This window comes from Corvus brachyrhynchos, unplaced genomic scaffold (assembly GCF_000691975.1).
Source record: "Corvus brachyrhynchos isolate BGI_N302 unplaced genomic scaffold, ASM69197v1 scaffold126, whole genome shotgun sequence".
NCBI classification, from domain to species: domain Eukaryota; kingdom Metazoa; phylum Chordata; class Aves; order Passeriformes; family Corvidae; genus Corvus; species Corvus brachyrhynchos.
This window is the reverse complement of record NW_008239283.1, coordinates 8,589,310-8,608,000: the sequence shown is the minus strand read 5'-3', so window position 1 is coordinate 8,608,000 and position 18,691 is coordinate 8,589,310. Positions and strand designations below refer to the sequence as shown.

At 44.9% G+C, this 18,691-nt stretch overlaps 1 protein-coding gene across 3 annotated transcripts in view; it reads right to left on the bottom strand.

Annotated features, from left to right (window-relative positions):
* The window catches only part of SEMA5B (semaphorin 5B), a 216,500-nt gene that overhangs the window by 21,636 nt on the left and 176,173 nt on the right, over positions 1-18,691 (bottom strand). For 2 of the 3 annotated variants that reach the window (XM_017740237.1, XM_008638244.2), the window contains exons 13-21: positions 18,358-18,475; positions 12,202-12,383; positions 9,036-9,179; positions 7,398-7,545; positions 5,903-6,128; positions 5,041-5,259; positions 2,457-2,627; positions 1,415-1,564; positions 473-517 (exon numbers count right to left, since the gene is read on the bottom strand). In XM_017740237.1, coding sequence (XP_017595726.1) covers positions 473-517; positions 1,415-1,564; positions 2,457-2,627; positions 5,041-5,259; positions 5,903-6,128; positions 7,398-7,545; positions 9,036-9,179; positions 12,202-12,383; positions 18,358-18,475 — 1,403 coding nt within the window. The other variant, XM_017740238.1, reaches the window with a different exon arrangement.

The following is an 18,691-nucleotide window of genomic DNA, read 5'->3' as shown; positions in this document are numbered from 1 at the left end:
TCTGTGAGAGGTGAGAACTTGAATGAAAGGAAGTGCTTGAAGGACAAGTATAAACCTCTAATCTTGTCCTATATCAGCAAAGGATCTGTCTAAGAGACCCTGTTCACTGAAATCTTTATAGGTTATTTAAAAACATCTGCCTCCAAACAGCTGGAGGCTTACAGTGGTGAATGGGGAATAACCCTTCCACCTGAACCATTTACCCTGGAGGTAGAGAGACACAAGCAATTGCTCTCTGGTAATTAATGACCCTCAGTGGCCAACTCAAACTTCCAAATAAATAAAAATCTTGGAACTGACAAGTGGACATGCAATACATTCTTCCAGTCTGACTCAGACAGCAAGACTCCAGTGGAATTAAGGCTATCAGTGGGATATGAGCTGTATAGATTAATGGTTTGGTTGATACTGCACAGGGAGAAAAGAAGTCAGGTTAAGATAAAAATAAGATATATAGTTAGTGGTACCCTACCTCCACAGTTTGTGCTCTCGTCAATGCTGGAGGCTGGCAGGATCACTAAACAAAGAAAAGATTAGAGAAAGTTGTCATTTTGCCATCCTTTTACTTCTTCAAGTAATTAAACCCTCTGTACTCCAGACTCAAGGTGCTCATATGTTCTGCAGCAAGCTGAGAGTCTCTCTAAATTGAATTATAAGCTCATGGTTTGAAATACATGCAACAAAACCTCCGTAAAGATCTTACAATTCCAGTACTGTTACCTGATCACTCTTTAGCTTCTTCAATATAGGGAAAAGATAGTAGCTGAGAAAACCATGAAAAAGAATACCATTGCCTAGAGATCTCAGATTTTTAAGTCAGTGCACTGTAATCCAAAAAAAGAACATGGGGAAAGGCATTTTTCAGTCTAGATCCGTATCAGATATTTGCCTGAGAGATTCAATTTCCAGAAAACATAGGGTGGAATATGGTGGTGACCATCTGTCCATCAACAGTGTTGCTCTGTTAGACCCTGGATTAATCTCCCACCTTCACATCCCAATTTTCTCCATCTGCCTCACCTTAATTCTTCACTCTTTTGGGATGCTTTTTTGATACCTGAAATCAAGGACCTTCTGTTACCTGTATGCATACTGAGAACAGAGACAATTTTTATAACCCAGCCTAAGACAAACTATACAAGGTTAAAAGCTTCGATGCAGTTGAAGCAATACTAGTTATTTGTTACAGATCAAGGTAATTCTGTTTAAAAGAAATGTTAAGCTGCTTAAGGGAATGTCTTTTACCCTGTGCCTGCCACAAGGGAATTTATAACGTTTGTCTGTTTTCTTGTTTTTCTAGAAGCATCCAAGCCCAAATTATAATAGAGAAGATCTCAGCCTAGTTTGACAGTCCAGGCACAAGCTGCTCTCCTGAACTGGCCCACCCTCTCCTCCTGGATGACATGGTACATACCAGGAATTTCATTATACAGGCAATCCTGGTACTGAGTGCTGTTTCCGACGCACTGGGAAGAGTCCGGGCTGTGCACCTCGCAGTAGCGGCTGCGGTACTGGATGCCCTCTTCATTACACAGGCTCCACTCTGACCACTCTGACCAGCCACCTGAAGTCCAGGGTTAGGACAACACACATACAGCGTCACCAAGAAGGAAAAAGATGCTTTGTAGATACCACACTTCTCCCACGCTGAAGGATTCTAGATCCTGGCCTGGGCCTCTCTCGCACATCTGATCCAGGGGTCCTTAGTGGATTTAATTTTCTCAGTGCAAGCATCACACCCTACTTGTCAGGTTGTAGCTCTCCTAACATGGACTAAACCAACCCTTGGTGGAGCACTGCACAGAACCAAGTTGCCTTAAAAGCTCCTAGATAAGCTCTCTGGTTAAAGACATACAAGGAGCAGGGTGGGGCAATGTTGCACCAGGACCTCCAAATTTTGATGTGGCCTGCCAGGGATACCTCAAGCAGCCAGCACAAATTAGAGCACTAACAGTTTTGCTGAGGTTCCTAAGGGCAGGAGTCAGCCTGCACTGGATCAGAAATACACAAAGGTAGTTCAAAACCAGCACAGATCTAAACCCTATCCTCTGAGTTGTAGCACATGCTGATCTGCTGTCTGTGAAACAAAACGGAAGGATCCCCTTCCCTTGTACAAATTGCTGCCTCATGGCCCCTTTTGTTTGTCATGTCAGCTTCCACACAGAAGAACCAAGCTCCTGCTTTTTCTAGTACTTGAAAGGGATCAACCATTAGCAAGATTTTGCTTGACCGGCACCAGAATGCCAGAGCAAGAACCAGTGAACAGGCAAAGAGAAAGGGGATGCATTGCAGTTAACGCTGGACTGTCTCCTTTTTCCCTGGCTCAACAGACATTGACTGAATGGCCAAAAAACTCATAACTGGTGGTGTTTCTGATTTGTTTTATAACATTTTGCAGCTGTGCCTTGCTCCCACCACCATGGAAGCCAGCTGGAGCAGGGATGAGAAGTGGCTACCTTGGCAGGGGTGCGTGTTGCAGAGGGCCTCCTCTGTGTGCAGCCCGATGCAGATGTCCTCCCCGCTGGATGGAGCTGGGTTGGTGCAGGTCCGTGTGCGCTGGTAGTGCCCACCCCCACAGGTGGCTGAGCAGTGAGACCAGGGAGTCCAGCAAGACCATGAGCCTTTCACTGGAGGGCATTGAAAAGCAAGCACAGACAGGTAGAGGCCATTGGTTACTCCTCTCACTGTGACAAAGCTGGAGAGCCCCAATGTCTCACCTTCCACATCCACCCTGCCCACACTAGCTAGCAGTTTCCTGCACCCCAGGACATTTGGGCCTGACAAGAACTTCACATCAAGAGAGGGTACAAATCCACTGTCTCCTGTGGATGCAGAATGCGTCTGTGCAGAAAAAGATTCTGCATCATAAAGTGCCAAAACCAGAAACTATTCTTTGTTGTAGTCATTAATATTCACTGAAATATTCTACTCCATTCTATTCCTTTCCTTTTTATAAAACAGCATTGCTATTATTACTATTATTATTATTACTAGTAGTAGTACTACTACTATATTGTCTCCTGAAGCTTCATAGCAACAGCAAATTTACTTGGGAAAAAAGCACTGTAGCACCTAAGTGGAGCTTATATGGGATCTTTCTGTGGGAGGCCCAAGTCCTCTAGTCCCAGCCGTCAGGAAACAGAAATTCAGAGGCTTTATTTATTGACCCTGCTCATTGCATGGGCATTGGACTAGGTGACTTTAAAGGTCCCTTCCAACCCACACCACTCTATGATCTAAGCATAACCCTGTAAGAGATTAATAATAAAACTATGGAGGGACTTAAGATCCTTGAATCACCCACTAAACTGCCTGGTTCGCAGGTCCACATGCCATCAAGATAATAACCTGGTGACTTAGAGTGAAATAAACCCAGGATTTGTGTATACACATTGAGTGAGGCAGGGAAGGAGGGAGACACAGAGAAATAGTAATCATGCACTCGGAACAGATTGTAAAACATCAGTGTCCAAGGGGAGAAAACAGCACAGAAAAAGGGCACAGACATTAGTGAAAAGCCACCAAGAGCTTCCAAAATAGTACTAATAGCTGCCTTTATAGTGCTAGAATTATTTCCTTTTTATAGGCCATAGAGTGCAATATTTGACACTCTTGCTATGCTCTTGCTGCACATTCTGATCGTATCTGCATTTGAATTTTATCTTTGTATTGAATTTTAGAATCATAATAGTACTACTATAATAGAGCATTTTCAAGTGTAGGCCACAAACTGTATTGCCAGAGGTAGATAATTGCTGGAACTGCAAAGAGGCAAGGTAATTTGTGTAAGATCACTTAAATTTAGTTTAGACACTTATTACAGAGCAAGGAGAAGGATAAGTGAGAGAGAATACAGTAGTCAATGGTCTATTACTACTATTCTGGACCAGGAGTGCAACATAAACATGAGGACAAACTCGAAAACCAGGAAACCAGGCAAGAATACTCCCTGCTGGCTGTGCAGGAAATGGTAACTGATGTCAAGAGTAGATGCCCATCGCAAGAACAATACGTAAGCAGGAGAGGGGGAAGAAACAAGTGTTCACAAGAAGAACCGCCACAGCAAGCATCTCTAAACAGTATTAAGCCACATTTATTAAGCCTGCCTCCTCATCAGGGAGCAGATGAACCATGATGCCCTCCACTGGATGGAGCATCAAACCTTCCTGAAGCAAAGGATTGCTATAAGCCACCATGCTACTTCCTCTAGAGGATGTGGCTGTGTTACCCTCTGAGCCGAGAAGAAACCTAAGTCAGCACTAAAGATCACATACACGGGTCATTACAATAGCTTTAAAAAAATAAGGAAAGTCCCCCAAACGAAAAACAAACAAACAAAAAAAAGGCAGCTTAAAAATACTGATTTTTTTTTTTTTTTTTGCTGTTGTTGCTCTACCATTAAGATTTGGGAAAACACCTCTGAATTTCATGCAGGAAGATGATCATGGTTACCTGGGCAGGGGTGAGGATTGCAGTCTTGGTACTCCATCGCTGCCCCCACACAGGGCAAGCCACCATTTTTAGGTTCAGGGTTTGTGCATGTTCTCTTCCTGATCCTAAAGCCCAGCTCACAGTCCCTGGAACAGGAAGACCAGGCCCCCCAAAAGGACCAGCCCCCATTGATAATCCGTGCAGAGGTCTTACCAGTCTTGAGGAGGTCATCAACAAGAGCTTCAAGGAAAACAAACAAGACACCATAAGATCACAGATTAACCAGTTGTTGGGCTTTTAGAAAGGGGTTCAGCTCATGAATACAATCAGGATCTATGTGCCCTGCAGAATAGCTTCTGTTCCTCTAGAGGATGTGGCTGTGTTACCCTCTGAGCCGAGAAGAAACCTAAGTCAGCACTAAAGATCACATACACGGGTCATTACAATAGCTTTAAAAAAATAAGGAAAGTCCCCCAAACGAAAAACAAACAAACAAAAAAAAGGCAGCTTAAAAATACTGATTTTTTTTTTTTTTTTGCTGTTGTTGCTCTACCATTAAGATTTGGGAAAACACCTCTGAATTTCATGCAGGAAGATGATCATGGTTACCTGGGCAGGGGTGAGGATTGCAGTCTTGGTACTCCATCGCTGACCCCACACAGGGCAAGCCACCATTTTTAGGTTCAGGGTTTGTGCATGTTCTCTTCCTGATCCTAAAGCCCAGCTCACAGTCCCTGGAACAGGAAGACCAGGCCCCCCAAAAGGACCAGCCCCCATTGATAATCCGTGCAGAGGTCTTACCAGTCTTGAGGAGGTCATCAACAAGAGCTTCAAGGAAAACAAACAAGACACCATAAGATCACAGATTAACCAGTTGTTGGGCTTTTAGAAAGGGGTTCAGCTCATGAATACAATCAGGATCTATGTGCCCTGCAGAATAGCTTCTGTTGAAAGCCCTTGGCAAGAGTTTTTTTTTTTCCCAGAGCTACAGCTAAGCTAGACAGAAAAAGAAATTTGTACCATACAAACTGAGTTTACTGATAACCCTGATAAATGACCTCCCTGGGCAGCAAATTGTGGCAGTCCAGACTGTGCCCTCAAGATGCTGCCTTGCATCACAGCAGTACTGCAGGGAACAACCTGAGAGACAGTGCACAAGGGGAGCTCCAGGAAGAAAGAAAAGACACACTGTCCTGAGAACTGCTCTTCTCTTCTTTACACCCTCATTACTTGCCTGTTGTCTTTGGGGCAGCCTGGCAGGAGCAAGAACAAATCTATACACTGCCATAAGCACAGAGCTCACAACTGTCTGTCTATGTCACAGGGTTCTCCCCATCGCTGCCCCTCTGCAGTGACACCAGTCCTACATGTCAACACTACTGCAGACACAGTCTTATTGTTCTGAGAGGATCCCCCTTGCACCACCACACCCAGGCCTGCCCCATGGTCCCTCAGAGCTGGCAGGACGTACAGTCAGTGTCACACACTGCGGAGCCATCGTTGGGGCAGAACCGACTCTCGGTTTTCTTCCTCCCGAACTGCAGCTCATGGGGGTCTGACAGCTGGGCCCGGCACGTGTAGCGGAAGCGCTGCTCCTGGCGGGCACCGCTCTGGGTGATGTTGACAGGCATCCAAGGGGTCCAGGGTGTGTTCCTGCGCACCTCCGGGCAGCTCTCCGGGTTGCAGGTTTTATATTCCTGCCAAGAAGGAAAACCACTTCCTCCTTACTTATTAAACAGCAGCAGCCTAACTGGCAGAGGTTTATTTACACTTCAGAAAGTAAGGGTTACCCTCTGGATCTAAAACAATCCCCATCCACCTTCTCTGACCTCACAGGCACAAGTCAGTGCTGGGCATGGCACAAAATATGGTGACTATGGAGGCAGTGGTGGTGCATAGCTTCAGGTGGACGTCAGGGGTAAACTGTGCTTGCTGGTTTTATGTCTCCCTCAGGTTTGTGTTTCTTTGCTGACTCAAAATCCTGTGGGGCTTCGACAGCTTGGTTCATTATGGGCAGAAGAATAATTCAGGCAACAGATAATAATAACAGCAAACAAGTTTTCTGCTCTGACCCTGAGAGGCTGTTCTCAGGTCAGCGTAGAGGAGCCCCAAGAGGACAAAATGTCAGTAAGGTTTATTCCTTGTAAGTTTATTTGTTTATTTTTAATATGGGTTTAGAGTAGATCTTCTTACAGCTATTTTAGTTTGATTGGCTTTTCAAACTCTCTAGTGAAGGTTATGAACCATTTGCCATCCTTGGTCTACAGCAGCCATTGAACACAGACAACATTCTGGCTGGCTGGGAATGGGGGGATTTGAGGGTTTTACAATTCTCGTCACCAGTGGAAGGAATTCCAGTGATAAACATTTGTGTTCTTGATTTAAAGTAACTAAATAAACAACTCTTTTCTGGCAGAGGGGAAGAAATGCAATGCTTCAGGACTTCATGGTTCTAGCGTAAATGCCAAACAGCTTGTGAAGAAATGGGAGGTTCCAGATCAAGTCTGCTTACACTGAAAGGAAACCCTACAATCAATTAAAAAGGCTGCATGAAACAGCTGCCGGAACAGGAAAGGGAAAATAAAAAGAGCAGATGGGGTGTTGGACCTCGTTTACTCAAGTATGACAGTGCAACTCATTTCTGATGTGTGTGTGGCCTCCTTGACTCAACAGGATAATTCTTGGGAGTGGGACAGAAGAAAAGAACATCTATAGAGCTTTCAGGTGAAGGACTTGATATCAGCCTACAGAGGCCTAAGGAAGTACTCTGTACACCAGTCTGTCCGTAAATCTGCCACCCCTCTGTTTCCAAGTTCATTTCAGCATCCTCTCCAGCAAAAGCTGAGGACAGCATTTTCTTCTTGCTTGAGAAATAAAACCACAGTGGAGAGAAGAGCTAAATATCCTGTTCCTTGATGCTACTGTCAACAGGTGCCCCTCGTGCAATGTCAGTAAACAATACATACCACAGCACAGCCTGGACATGTGTTTCCATTTTCACAGGACCTCTGCCTTGAATGAATCCCTCCACCACAATTCACGCTACATTTATTCCAAGGTCCCCATGAAGACCAAAAAATCGGTAATGGACATGGACTGTTCTCATTACAGAATCTGAAAGAAGAAAGAGCACTGCTCAAAAAACTCCATGTCAGCACATCCGAGGTACAAAATGGTGCGAGATGCAAGACTGCACACTGCATTTGGGCACAACTGATGCATGCACAGAGAGCCAGCAGAGACTGACACAATGTCAGATTAGCAATATTCCTGTCCATGGAGAGAAATGTAGCCTTTGTACCAAATGAGGGTGGTTAATCAGGCTGAGCTCGGTGAGACAGTTGGAGTGAATGGTCGAGATCAGGTTTTCTCAAGTGCTCTGTCTCAAAACTTTTCCACAAACACTGAGTCCACAAAAGAGCTCATAAACTGAAGCCCAAGTGTCACAAAAAGGGAGAGTGGATAGTAAATATTCTAAATGGGATGACTGGTGGGAGGGCAACTCAACAGTCATCTGTCACTAATGGCAAGTGCTAAACACCTGACAATCTTCTCTTCACACAATCTGGCTTTTACTGCTGCCTTGACCCTAGGAAACTGGAGTTTGCAACCAGATGCTATATGCATCTAAAAGCAGGCCCTACGTGAATGCTACTTCATGTTCTGTGTCAAAAGTAACTGTAACTTTGTTCAGCTTTTTAACCAATATTGTTCTCAAATTTAATCACACAGAACTGCAATTTACTCAGAGGTAGTCTTCAAACCCAAAAAGGACCATTGTGAATGGACACAAATCAAACCAAACATTAAAATGTCTTGAAACAAGGCAATGAAATGAATTGGTCTTTTTATTCTGAGAAATGCAGAGACATATGTCTTAGTGACCACTCAAGGGACAAGCAACAGCCTATTGCCAAGTAGAGGTGCCCTTTAATGAAATGTCAGGCCTGGAAAGAAGCTGGGATGCCTTCAAGCACGTGTTTCATGAGGGGCCAAGCTTGAAGAAGCATTATAGTGCAGATGGCTCTGTAGATTCAGAAAGTATTAGGTTTTAGTAATTTTGTGTGAAATTTTCGTAGCTTAGAGGGGAAAAAAGATGTTTTTCTGATGCCATGCCCTACAAAAACTCAACCCTGAATCTGTGAGTTAAGCTGTATTTTGTCATGAACTGCTTTTGGAGCATCAGAACAAGTAATAGAGACTTGGGAATGGTGCAACTGGCAGTGAAAGCTGCACATACTCAGCTGCCACTCCAGGGACAGATCAGAACAGAGTAACTGTGCCTGTAAACTCTACAGTGCAAACAGCAGGCACAGCTTCTGCATTCCGGGAGGAAGTCAGCCCTCTGTGTGGGACAGGAATACTTGTGAAGGCCTGAAGGGTCCTGCTTGGGAGTGAGGGCAGCTCTGAAGTGTCTGATGTTCACAGGCTCACTGAAAGAGAGCGTCCATGCTTGTAAACAGCCGCATGCCTCCCAGGCTCTGGGACTGCTTCTGCTTTCTGCATTGAGCCCAACAGCCTCAATCTGCATTCCCAGCCACCACTTCCAGCTGCCAACATTACAGCCACAGAAATGAACACACACCATCAAGGACAACTCTTACCTTTCTTCCCTGCTCTGTCCAACGCAGACCCTGCCCCCATACCGTGGAGCAGGATTGCTGCAGGATCGCTGCCGGACCTGGAAGCCAATCCCACAGGAGGTGCTGCAGGGGGCCCAGGAAGACCACGGTGTCCAAGCGCCATTTCTAACAAAGAGGGTAAGAGAGAACAGAGTATGGGGGAAGTGTTGAACTCATGGGAGAATAGATTATTCATTTCAACCAGACTTTGTATCAGGGGAGATTTTTAAAAGGGAGTTTTGAAAGTGCTTAGCAGTGGCCTAACTTTCCTCCCTTTGAAGTCTCTAAGAATTGGAAAGGAAGAGAATGAAGACAATGCTGAATGATTTTGAAAACGTCTCCTAGGACTTGCTGGGCAATAGCGTTGTTAGTGTAACTTTGATTGACTATTCCCCCATCATCTTCCCCATGTCTCATAACCCTGCTCTTCTGACCCAATGGCTGATCCCAAAGGTCTATGTCTTGAACACTTCTGCACAAAGAGTTCAGGTTTTGAGTATCGTGAAGGCCAGTTGTGCCAACAGATGTAAAAAACCTACCCTCTGCTAATTCAGTATGTATTGATGCTTTAAATCTCTTACAGCAACACCACTGCCAGCTCCCATGTTTTTATCACAAACCTCATCATATTTTGTATATTCTTATATATAATATTCCTAAAGCCTTCAGCATTGAATCCTATTAAATGGAAATCTCAAATTTCATTAAAAATAACAATAATTGCTTCTAGCTTTCATGGCCACCTGCAGACGTCACTGTACTGTGACCCTAAATCTGTAGAAACCAGAGGCAATTAAGAGCTCAGAGGCAGGATCTAGTTTCATGGTTTAATGAGTGATCACATCTCTGCTGAACAGTGGTAACACAGCCTGAAGCCAGTGTGATGTAAAACCCCCTAGTTCACACCTCAGCGCTGGAGATATTGCCAAAGCTCCTGTGAGAGGCTGAGCACGTGCAGGCGGCTCCTGCCACGCTGCTGTGTGAGGTACCTCAAACTTGTGCTTACACAGAAGCCAACATTTTCATCTTTAAAATCTTGCATCTATTAAAGCTCACCTTCCTCTGATTTGGCAGCACTGGACCTTGAAGCAGGAGAGAAGGAACCATATCTCATCTCTTCTGTGCTGCAGGTTTCATTTCATACGGAGCCAGTGGTAATGCTGTGTCTTATAAAACTGTCTAATCTTGACACTTCAGTGCCTTAAGCCAAAAAATATCTTTTCTGGGGTGTGTTTTTTATAAAGAAAAATCTTTCTAAAAAGTCTAGTCAAAAAACAACTCAGGTGCTCACTGACTTGAAAGCTAAGCTTGAAAACAGATGTTAATTTTCAAAGCATTTACTGAACTAATAACACTGCTGGCAAGAAATATTTCCTGGCATAGCACCAATCAGGGAAGAGGATGAAAGTTAAAACCCACATTGCCCTTCACAGTTTTTGTGTTTTTTATCAACTCTTGCCTGTTCTTGGCAGCTTTATTTCAGAACCCTGTTAGATCTTTCCCCCCTCCTCTTCTTGTTCTCTCATCCCTCTCCCTTCCCCTCTCCCACCCTAAACAAGGTCAAAGAACAAGAAATTCACTCATATAAAAATCCTACTATTCCATTTTATTCTGCTATGTTTTAAACCACCTACTACCTCCCAACTCTTTAACCCAAAAGAAAGATTATATGTACAATCATGAAAAGAAAAAAAATCAAATGCAAGGTTGCTGTTACTGCTGCAAAAAGGGCAAGTAATTTCTACTAAAGAAATCCTCAAAAACCCAACAGCTCTTAACATCTATTTGTGTTTCAGGATTTTTAGCAGATCCACTTTCAGATCTCCAGCTTTCTAATAGAACTCATTTTTAAACATCCTACTCCCTCTTTGCAGAAAGAAATCTCAATGCCGTATGAAGTCAATTAAAGGAAATTTGAGGGCTGAAGCGGATGTAGGATGACCAGATGTCCCTATTTTTCAAACCATGCTGTTTTGTTATGTCTTAAGATTGAATAATCTGTTTTTCATCCCCTTCTTAGAAGCTGCTCCTGCCTCTTTTGCCATCAGAGCAGTGCTGAGAAACCCATCCCACTGGCATGTTTTCCATTTGCCACTGACAGAAAAAGCCTGCCTGGGGAAGGCTTTGCTCAGCCCACGGTGGCAGCACAGGGGCAGGAATGACTGCACACCTTTTGGGCAGCACAGCCCATAACTGGAAGGAGAGATGCCAATTAAAACATGAATATTGCTGAATTTTTGGTGCCAAGACCAGCACTGATCTCCAGGGATGAGTCAAGAGGCAGATGTCCTTAATGGAATTAATGTTTATGGAGAAGATAAAGTAGATTAAAACTGTATTGACCCAATATTTAGCAAAATCCTGGCTGCCCCCACCCTGGTTAAATAGTGTTTACACTATTGCATCATCTTCCCTTGAGTCATGACATGATGTAGTCTGAGGGTGGTGGGGTACCACGGACACAAACACCATGGCTATGTTTGGGCACCCCACAGGAGGACATTTAGCTTCCATACTGCCAAAGCTGAGCTCCAGGCTTCTGTGGGCAGGCAGCATTTGGGCACAAGCTGAGCTGCCTGTGCTGCTCCGGCGCCGTCCCCGGGCCGTCTCCCGAGCCCGCTCGCTGCCAGAGGATGACGTGCTGCTCTCACCTGCCCAGCAGACAGGCTGTGCTGCAGACAGGTCACAGACTCGCAGAACAAGGCAAACAAGCCTTGCCTGGAGCTAGGCTCAGCCCTGTCCTTACAGGAGTTGCTCTGAAGGAGCTCTGCTTGTTTTTGGCAATGCGGCCTTGGAACCCAAACTCTGAGAAGTTATGAGCTTTCTGATTTTTTTAGTCTGCTGTTTAGCTGGCTGACAACTACCTCTGCCTTATTCACCTCCTCCTGAGGGGTCACTACTCACTGTACAACTGAGGGAAACCAAGGCACAGTGTAGGGTACAATAATTTGGGGTGCTCATCTTCCAAGAGCCTTGGCTGAGTGCTCTTCACTCAGAGCCCTTGGGTTTCTTCATTTTGCACTGACTTCAAGCTCGACCTCACACACCTCACTTTGGCTGGGATACAATGACATGGTCACAAGGAAGGAGCTAAGCTGTGCACAGACACAACTCTTGTTCCCTTAAGAAGCACAAAATGCTGACGTACCTTGAACAATTTGCAACCTCAATCCTGGCCCCTTCACAGCTGCGACCTCCACAGCGAGGACGAGGGTTGTCACATGAACGTGATCTACACATACAGGAGCCTGTGCTGTCCCCATCCGAATGCTCACACAGTTGCCATGGGGACCAAGGCCCCAGCCTTCCATTTGTTGTCAGGTTTTTCACCTAATTTTAAGAGGAAAAAAAGGTCATTATTAGCAAGTTTACATTTCTGGAGACAGGCCCACAATAGAAATGCCAAACAAAGCTTCCAGGGGGATTAGGATGCAGCTTAGAGGGGAGCTGTCTGTGCTTGCGAGCAGGATTCAAAACAGAGGGTTGTTTTCAGACAATGCCACATCAATATTTACCCTCCAAATTCCACACCACATACCTAACATGTGCACACAGGCACCGAGCCGACCCAGCCAGCACCACACCAGGAGCAAGCATCCATCTGCCACACCACACAACCACCACACTCCCTGTTCCATGCTGCACAGCTTCAGTCTTTCAAGCAACACCACAGCCAATACTGGCTGACCCCACTCCATCATGTTGCAGCCTCTGCAGGGCTTCCTGCAGAGTATTTTCCAAGTTAGTGTTCATATAACTGTAGTGACCAGCTGAGGCTGGGGCCTCACTGAGTTTGGCCCTGTCCAAACGTGCAGTAAGAACTGTCTCCCTTTCTAAGCTGAGCCATACCCTAAATGGCCATGTGGATGAAGAACAAAAAGTGAAGCAGATGCTGATGACTAGCATTAATGCTGAGGATCACATAGTCACCTAAAGAGCAAGAATTCATCTCAAGACAATTTATGGACCAGACCACACTACTATCTGTCCCCTCTGCCCTTTGCTTCATGCCTGCACAGCCCTGAACAGGCTGGGACTTGAGAGCTTCCTGCATGCTGTAATAAAGGAAAAATACAGTAGTTCTGGCAGACCAAGAGCATGAGAAACAGAACTATTTCAGGACTGGTGACAACCCTCCAGTAGACAGTGTGTCAGAGCTTGCTCTCCTGTGCCCTGTTTTAACCAGTGCTGCTAGGGGAGCCCTAAGCTGAGGGCTGGGGGACCAGGTTGCTGGGCCCCTTGTCCCCAAGTCTGTCTGGAGAGGCTGTGTGCTACCTGCTTCTCCTGGGATCACTCCTGGCCACCACTGCCTTCCTGTTACCACTCCACCGCTACTGCAGAATCCTGCAGCCCAAGACCATGTCTTGAAAGCTGCCCTGAATACCCCTGCCCTGGCATCCCCTCTACTACTTGTTGAGAAACACAAGGCTGAAAGGGATTGGTGCTGGCCCTACCTGTGTACAGCTACTCCCTTTTTACAGCACAAGCACCATCATGCACTTCTGCCCTGGTGGCTTCCTCCATGCTCCCCACCCCATGCCCCATCCCAAAGTGCCAGGCCTTGCAGGCAGATGGCACAGATGGTGGCTGCCTGCAAGTGGCTCATGCCTGTGGGGTCACCCATGTGGTGGTGGGATGCTCAGCAGCTTTGGTAAAACCACTGCTGAAGGAAACACTGAATTTGGCCTCGGTGTCACACGCAATGAAGGATGAAGGAAGGAAGAGGCTGGGGTCCTGGCAAACAGCCCTGGCCCCAAACCTGAGCCAGTTGCCCTGACAAACCCCACTGTGCCATGTTTCACTGAGCTCTGCTGCCAGCAAGAGCAGGCCCCTGGGCTGCCCCAGGGGGGGAATGATTGTCCCTGCTTTACAGACAAGTAAATTAACGCATGGAGGGGCTATGAAGCTGCTCAGGAGCCACACAGGGAGCCAACCACAGCCATGGGAAGAGTGCTTTCCAGCTCTGTGCTTATTCTCCAAGACTGGCACTATGTTAAACACTCAGAATGTACCTCTGGTGGGTTGTCATCTTCCCCTCTCACCCATCTACAGCAGCATCAAAAATATGCAGCAGTGGCATGGAAGCGATTTAGATCTGATACTGCACTTGTCAGGTTGCAGCCAGGGGTTTCAGGCATCTGCTGTAAGCCTTTGTTTGCAATAGATTATCATGTAGTTGTAAAAATTTGCTCTGGGCTGCAGGTTAAAAGGCAAGATGCCCACAGAGTAGATCCCTGAGCTTTGTAGTTGTTGTTGAATTTGCTGTTTTAAACATTGTTTAAAAATCAATACAGTTGGGTTTCTAAAAGTTGGAGGGGAGGAGTCAAAAGAAGTACTTTGAGACATTTAATACTAGATTTTTATGTCCTTTTTCCTCCTGCCTTACAAAAGCCCTAATCCAAGCATTGCATCATTTCTATTCATTTTTGACCCAGAAAGCCTTGCTGATTCCAGCAAGATTCCTGTTCAGAAATCAATGGTATGATATGGCCTGTGTCATCAATTAAAAAAAAAAAGCTGATAAATAATTATTGGCTCATAAGTGATACTGGGAAACAACCCAAAAATTAAACAAATAAGCAACCATAACCAAAATGCTGAGATTTATAAACATGTCACGCTGTGAGTGTGGGAAGTTTTTATACTTAAGAAATTACATATGGGTTATTATTCCATCTTTAAATTCACAAAAAATATCTTCAAAAGAGCAAACTTGGGAAGTGGGATAAAAACCCACATGCATTGATCTTTTTCAGGAATACCTTTACAAGGCAAATCCTTTGAAGCCCACACAGTGCCCATCAGACAGAGAGGACATCTTTAAAAACACATCTGATCAAATGCCCTTCCCTCACCTGACAATATTGCCAGTTCTGGAATTCTTGTCTTTTATAAACTGCCACACTCACACCAAAGGCCTCATCTTTTTCTTTCTTCGTTGTAGAATCTAAAGGCTCAAGTGCAGGATCTAAAAATTCAGACTGCCCACTCCTAATCCCTGCTACCAGGATATTTTCCATGTTTATTCTGATATTACAGGTAAGACTGAAGCATTCCTAGTTCTTTCAGTTCATCTATTCCTTGTCTTAGGATTCAGGTATCAAAAGCTTATAATTTTGCCAAGCTTTAATTACTTAATCTGGAAGTTTCCATGTTAGCTGTTTGATGTAAGCTGAAAAGTCTTGCAAAGTTTCAGTGAAACTACTTAAACCATTTATAAAATCAAAAAAAAGCAAAAAAGACTGTCCATAAGTAGCAATATTTTCCTTGAAGCAAACTAGTGTTCCGAGCAAGGAACTGAAATTTTTGTCCTTGTAACACCTTTTTCAATTCCCATGAAAAGCCATTCAAAACTGTCCAGGGTATAAAATCCTTGGGACATGGGAAAAATTCTCAGTTTTCAGAGATTCATAGATTTTGATCCCTGCACCCAACGTCTTTTCTCTGCACTGGACATGCTTCAGTGTGGGCGAGAGCAGGATCACCCTGGGCAATGCAGCTCTGAGCAGCTCAGTCCACGTGAATTGACAGCAGGGTACAAGACACCCAAAACCAGAGTGGGGAAACTGCCACTGATTAGTAAGAAAATGAGGTAGCATGGAACAGATGCAATATGACTAAGATAGGGGTTTGCTGTAAACACAGAGTGGGACTGGAAAACCTGGAAGGAAGATCATTGTTTGGCTGAGGATAAGGAGGACAGTACACTTTATTGGGAATACTTAATTCCTGACTTGCCAACCACCCTCAACAGTGACACCATGAGCTTGGCTAATAGTTTGTTGGCTAAAGCTGAAGTTCCTTTCCTGCTGGTGGCTCATGTTGGCATCAGTAAGATACCACAAAATAGGATGTGTCTGTTTTTCTAAAATCAAAGTGCACCTCCCTCCCTTCTTCCAGGAAAGCACATACAATCCTTCATCAGGATTCCCTGATAAAGCATGGGCACATACACAGAAGAGCAGTTTAGTTTGTGGAATTTGTGTGCTACCATTTCTTAATGTTAAAATGGTTGACATTGCAACCTCAGTAATGAACCTTTAGGAGATTCTGGATGTTATCTAGTAATAACATATTAACCATTACCCAATGTATTGTGTTAACACTACATGATTAAGCCTCTATCTAAAGTCCCTTAATATTAAAGCTGGAGAGTGGGAATCTGTGGCACAATGTAGTGCTGTACAAAGATGTTCAGACTAGCTCTGAACAAGCCCGTTTGCACAAGAGCAGCAGTCAAGTTGTGTTAGTGTTGTGGTTGACTCACACAAATGCCTGGCCCATGTAGGATATAATTCAATAATATGCCAGTTCTGGCTTTAAAAGTTGCTGAATGCCAGTCTCTCAGCTGTGCCAGGACATCTGTTTGTGGGCTAGGCTGCGAAAGAACTCACTGACATTATCTGGGTTAGGAAAAGTTTATTTGGGAGGGGTGCTTTTAATCGACACAATTTCACACTTGACTGTGATCTCACATACAGCTGTACCAGCACAGCTGAGCGCCTGGTGCTCAGCCCAGAAAAGTGGGGTGGGAAAAGCCAGGACTTCTTATGACAGTAACTCATCCAACTAAACTCAGACAGGTCTTTTGCTGGAGTGAAGTTTGGCATTGGGTCACTGCATTTCCCTCCCTTTTCAGTGCTCATCTGCACATGCTCTTCTAGACCCTTTCTTCTGCTGACCATGACCTTTGTCCTGCACTGAATACAAGGAAATACTTGGATATTGCTGATGTAGGTGCTTAAATGAGCTATCCCACTCCACGCCAGTGTGAATTCATTCTAGTGTGAGTGGCAGAGGTGAAAGAAAAAGAAAGTACTTGCATGTGGATTTTAAACGGCTTGGCAGCCTGTCAGTCAAAGAGCACAAGGCTGATATATGTAACAGAATGGGAGCATCTACACAGAAAATAATCTACAATGGAATGCTAAAACAAATGTAAAACTAGCACCCCAAGAACAGCCAAAGCTCCTGAATATTCTGTGCTGAATTTTTATGACCTTGAAACAATGATCTGGAGTAGTTTGCTCCCTAGTGTGCACCACAGCAGACATGTTCAAACTAGAGGATTAACACCTCACACACCTATCAACAGACACAGGCATTAAGCAGGATGAGATAACAGCATGGGCAATCAAGAAGCACTGCATCCCAGTTCAACACAGGAGGGTTATAAACACACAAGCCTCTGAATCCAGCAGTGAAAAACTTAAGCCTGCCAAGCTGAGGATGGATTGAAGTAATGACTAGTATTTCCTGGGAAAATATCTGAGGAGTAAGGGAGATAATGGGAATAAACATCCCAGCACCTCCAGACAGAAATAGCGTACTGAAGATACAACCCATCCAGTCCTCCCTCCCTATCTACTGGACTTAGCAGTATTAATATGCTAATTGACGTTAGATAATAACAATGAACATTAATGACAATTTCTCCCCCACCCTCACTTTATTTAACAAGACTGGTTTTTCCTCCCCAGCCAGCATGGGGATCACAGCCAGGAACTGGATATTGCCATCAGAGAAGGGTGGGTGGCTGGAAAGGGAGCTGGAGAGTCAACTCAAACTGATTCAAGCAGAGACACTTCTTTTCTATATGCATCTCTTGGAGACCAGGGCCAGGAAAAAAGGCCATCTCCTTGCAATATCATGTAGATTTGGTCTCTGGTCTGCTGCAGTCAGTTGAGAACCCAATATTGTCTTTCTCACACCCCCTCTCTCAGTTGCACTCTCCCCGTCCCTTGATTTCTCTAGTACACACTGTATGTTTTTGTTCCCTTTGCAAACCACACATGCAGTAATTTGTGCTGCTGTCTAGATGGCTCTTCCTGCCAGTACAACACTTTTCACCAGTGTTGTCTCCTGGGCCCAGCTCAGGGATCCAAGAGGAAAATTACCTGACTGCTGCCCCAGGATGCTGTATTAGCATCCTGGAGCAGCAGGCTATTCTGATTCCCCAGCTTGCAGGGAAGCCAAGAAAATCGTGCAGACAGCAAGCTCAAGTTTCAGCTGGGGCTTACATGGTTCTCAGCAGTAACTTAGCAGCATGATCCATTCTTTTTCACCCAAGGCATGGGTGGGCATGAGGAAGACTGAATGCTTGCTTTAGGATCCCTCTTTCAGAGGAAACAAATACATTTGGGGTCTCCATGTTCTAAACAAGAAGCTGTGCACAGATATTAGTGCGTGCCACTGCTTTTATAACAGCCAGTCCTTTTCAGACTGCCACACACTCACCTCCCCTTCTCCCTTCTACACATACACACATCAGTATGTATAAAATATTTCCACTCCTTCCACTTACTGGGCACTCAGTAATATTTTGAGTCCAGAGGCTCATGTTGGAGCTGTCCTCAATGGTGGTGCATCGCTTCTGCTTGCTATCCCAGCCACAGTAAGGGTCTCTGGCTCCCAGGCATTCCCTGCATGTGCAAAGACAAAAGATTAAAGCCCCTTAAAACTGTCTAGCTCTAAAGACACGTATTCAAGTATAATCCTCATATATGACAGCTGTCAACCGCACCGAGGCTCAGCGGAAGAAACAATTTCTTCTAAGCAGAGGTTTACCTGCTTGGATGGGGAAAAAGAAAATGAATAGAAGGGTGATAGGACACAAAGCAAATATCATTCATAGAAGC